Source organism: Miscanthus floridulus, chromosome 17 (genome assembly GCF_019320115.1).
Source record: "Miscanthus floridulus cultivar M001 chromosome 17, ASM1932011v1, whole genome shotgun sequence".
NCBI classification, from domain to species: Eukaryota; Viridiplantae; Streptophyta; class Magnoliopsida; order Poales; family Poaceae; genus Miscanthus; species Miscanthus floridulus.
The window spans coordinates 10,310,888-10,314,389 of NC_089596.1; the positions used below are offsets into that span (position 1 = coordinate 10,310,888).

The 3,502-nt window shown below is 43.2% G+C and overlaps 1 protein-coding gene across 1 annotated transcript; it reads left to right on the forward strand.

Annotated features, from left to right (window-relative positions):
• Positions 1-759: 759 nt before the first annotated feature.
• Positions 760-1,947, forward strand: LOC136515197 (ankyrin repeat-containing protein At5g02620-like). The gene is made up of 2 exons (XM_066508863.1): positions 760-942; positions 1,510-1,947. Exons 1-2 carry the CDS (start codon positions 760-762, stop codon positions 1,945-1,947), a joined length of 621 nt encoding a protein of 206 aa, XP_066364960.1.
• Positions 1,948-3,502: the final 1,555 nt, after the last annotated feature.

Genomic DNA, 3,502 nt, shown 5'->3' on the forward strand with positions numbered 1-3,502 from the left:
CTCAAAGCTGTCTCCAATGGCGACGCAGACCTCTTAGCACAAAAAGGTCACAGCTAGTTTGACTGAGTCAACCCCAACCTCCCACTGAGCACACTAGACAATTGTTAGCATAACTTTGTTATCTGTCCCGACCAATCTAAGTCAAGTGCGGGTGGTTGTTAGAATGCTTCGTTCTAGTATACTACCAAAGTAGGGAATTGCTAGGAAGTTGCATAAAAGCGGAACATAGTCCCTCCTCTATGTATTATACATTTAAATTTAAACCACTGCACCTACCCTTCGCTGTGTACATGTACTTAACTGTGCCTACTGCCCAGTTTAGGCTGTCCGCAAACAACATAGCATTGATGCACAAGCCACACACAATGAACCCCCAATTGCTCAAAGCTGTCTCTACTAGCGATGCAGACCTCTTAGCACAAATCCTATCCACATCAACAAAATGCGCATGCCTAGAAGGCGTCACTGCAGAGGGCAGCTCTGCGCTGCATATTGCAGCCCGCCATGGGTACCTGAAGCTCGTTGAGATGATCTGTGATCAGGACATATCGCTCATCAAGGCAAGGAACAACCTGCTCGACACGCCTCTGATCTGCGCGGCAAGGGCTGGGCATGTGGATGTGGTCGATTACCTCATCCAGCTTGCTTCCGCCCAGCGAGATACTGAGTATGTACTGACTGAGGGCATGGAACTCTGGTGGGGCGACGGCGGTCCATGAGGCGGTTAGGAACGGCCATGCATCCGTCTTGGGAAAGCTCATGTCAAGGGAGGCAAGCCTTGCCGCGGTGGTTGATGGGCAAGGTGTATCCCCGCTCTACATGGTGGTTGTGTCCAACCAGGCTGACATGGTTGACATCTTGGTAACTGAATATCGTGAAGGTATTGTGAGATCGCCGGCGAGCTACGCTGGACCAGGTGGACAAACTGCACTGCATGCTGCGGTTTTTGCTAGAAACGGTACGATAACATGGATTCTTTCCTACACATCTTTCACTACCTAGTACCTACTATATCAGTTTTGTGTTTATTATATATACTTTATTTTTTATCTTTGATTTTTTTGTGCTAACGTCATGTACAAAAACAGATCGAGGTAGTATGAGATTGGCGTGGTATTCTCTTGTAGAAATAGAAAATGCATCTGTAGACTTGGTAGTGTTTTGTAATAAGCCAATAAGGGCTTGTTTGGTAGCCCTGCTTTTGTTCCTGATTCTGTGTGTAGTGATTCTCCTAGAAAAGTGATTATGTGGCTGAAATTGATTCTCTAGGATATAAACTATATGTAGGAAGTGATTCTGTGTGGTAAGTAAATCAGGAGAGGTTATTTTTTTTTCAGCTCCCAGCCTCCTATATTATTTGAGAGATTCAGCATAGAATTATTTGTCTATGATATACTGTTTGTGCGCCAGAGCTCCTCTTGAATTCAACTCTGAGAGCTCTACCAAACAGGCCTCAAGTGTTAAGTGTTCTCTTTTATTATAGTGGTAATCTTTTCTTTTCTTTTTTAGCTCAAGAAATGTGAGTCCCTGCAACGCGGGGAGCCAACACTTGCGCAAAAGGCTGACAGCTCAGGAAGAACTGCCCTTCACTATGCAGCATCATCTGGGAAGACTGGAGTGGTCAAACTTTTACTGTTCAACAGCTTGCTTGCTTACATTCCAGATGACGACGGTCTCTATCCTGTACACTATGCTGCTATGGGCGGCTACTCAGAAATTATCCGTGAGATCATGGAGATATGCCCGAGCTGTGATGAGTTGGTTGACAAGAAACATAGAAGTATTTTGCATTGCGCCGTCGAATTCGGGAAGACTAAGGTAGTGTGGTACATCTGCAGGAACCCAAAATTCAAGAGTATCATGAATGCGGGCGACAGTGAAGGAAACACACCACGGCATCTGGCTGTAAACCATGGGCATGTATTGCCTTCTTATGATGGATCTTAGGGTGAATCTTGGCATTATTAACCATAAGGGATTAACACCGTTAGATTTTGCCAGGAATGAGTATAGCCCTAAATATTCTTTCTCAACGGTACAACCCTACATCATGCACTTTCAACTTTTCTTTTCTTTTTTTGGTCTCGTAATATTATTTCCTTTTATGCAGTTCTTTGATGCTTATGTCGGCATTTCCTTATTACTCTGTGAAGCTGATTCCATTATATTCGACTTGGCTAGAAGTCAAGATATAATCATTGCTTGGAAGAAGAGTAGGAATCCAGCCGATACTCCGATGTGTCCCGGAGCATTTTATGTCTCTCAGGCCGCTCGTTGGCCTTGGCTCGGCAGTGCGGAGAGTTGCAGACGGGGGACGGGGACACAGCAGAGCAAAGGCCCAAAATACCGCTTCGCAGACTACACTTGCAGCTATATGTTTTCTTATATTCCTCCCGTCGCTGTTCAGAGCTCCATGTTTTTCATCTACGCCGGATAAACGGAAGGAGCAACTCGTCAGTGATTTAGGGGAGGAGAGATTCGCAGGGGAATTGCGCGAGTCCTCCGCCCCTGAGAAGGAGGACATAGCACTGGAGCATACCGCATAATGATCAAAATCTCGGTAACACTGTCGGCTACAACTCTAAGGTTCTGGCTTATTACTTTACTAGTATGAGTGCCTGGGCAACCATCATATAATAAGCATGATAGAGGTGAAGAATCAAATCAACTAAACACAATTCATTCTCCCCATAAAACAAAACAATTGATTCAAATCAATGCTCCTTTTGAATAGAACAACTATCTGTGCTTGTGAATTTGAGAGCAAACATGAGAGTACAAAGATACTAGCCATGCATATCATTGAAATACACTTGATAAAGAGGACATTGATTGGAAGGCAGCTTGCTACCTGCTGCATCCAAGTTTGGTAAAATAAAACCATGTCACAAATTAAACAACTCTAACTTAACAAATGAAATCAGGTGACATATCTGGCTTCATGTTGATGCGATTGTATTTGTTAACCCTTGTACTCAGGCCAAAGTGGCTCGTCCACTGATTATGCATCGCTTCAGAAGCAAGCCGATGTACTGCGAAAGTATGAATTTGTATTCAAGAAGGGCAGACGAAGGAGATTTAAGCATCCTCCTTTATTCAATTGAATCCTGCAAATTCTGCCAGAGACATTCAAAACCAAAAAATAGCATCCATGAATTGAAACACTAACAATATTCTAACCCAGGAGCTTACTTTCCATAGATACAGCATCATGGCAGATAACTAATCAGTTAACTAATTTAATCACCTAAGGGCATTATAATTAATGCAAAAAGAATAGCATTATCGTCAAAACAAAATCTCCCTATTTTAATCTCATACCTTTACGACTTGTCTTCACAACCTCTCGTAAAGATCATGGAAATATAAAAAATGGTACTACAGCTAAGGATTTGAGATCGATTAAGGCCCTGTTCGCTTATTTTATGAGCCATACTGTTTTGGCGAAGGAACAGTGTTTTTCTCTCACAACAAATCAGCGAACAGTACTTTCAGCCATGGC

Coding starts and splice junctions, on each gene's coding strand:
- LOC136515197 (XM_066508863.1), top strand. CDS start 760: ATGTCAAGGGAGGCAAGCCTTGCCGCGGTGGTTGATGGGCAAGGTGTA. Junction 943..1,509: donor AAACTGCACTGCATGCTGCG/GTTTTTGCTAGA, acceptor TTTCTTTTTTAG/CTCAAGAAATGTGAGTCCCT.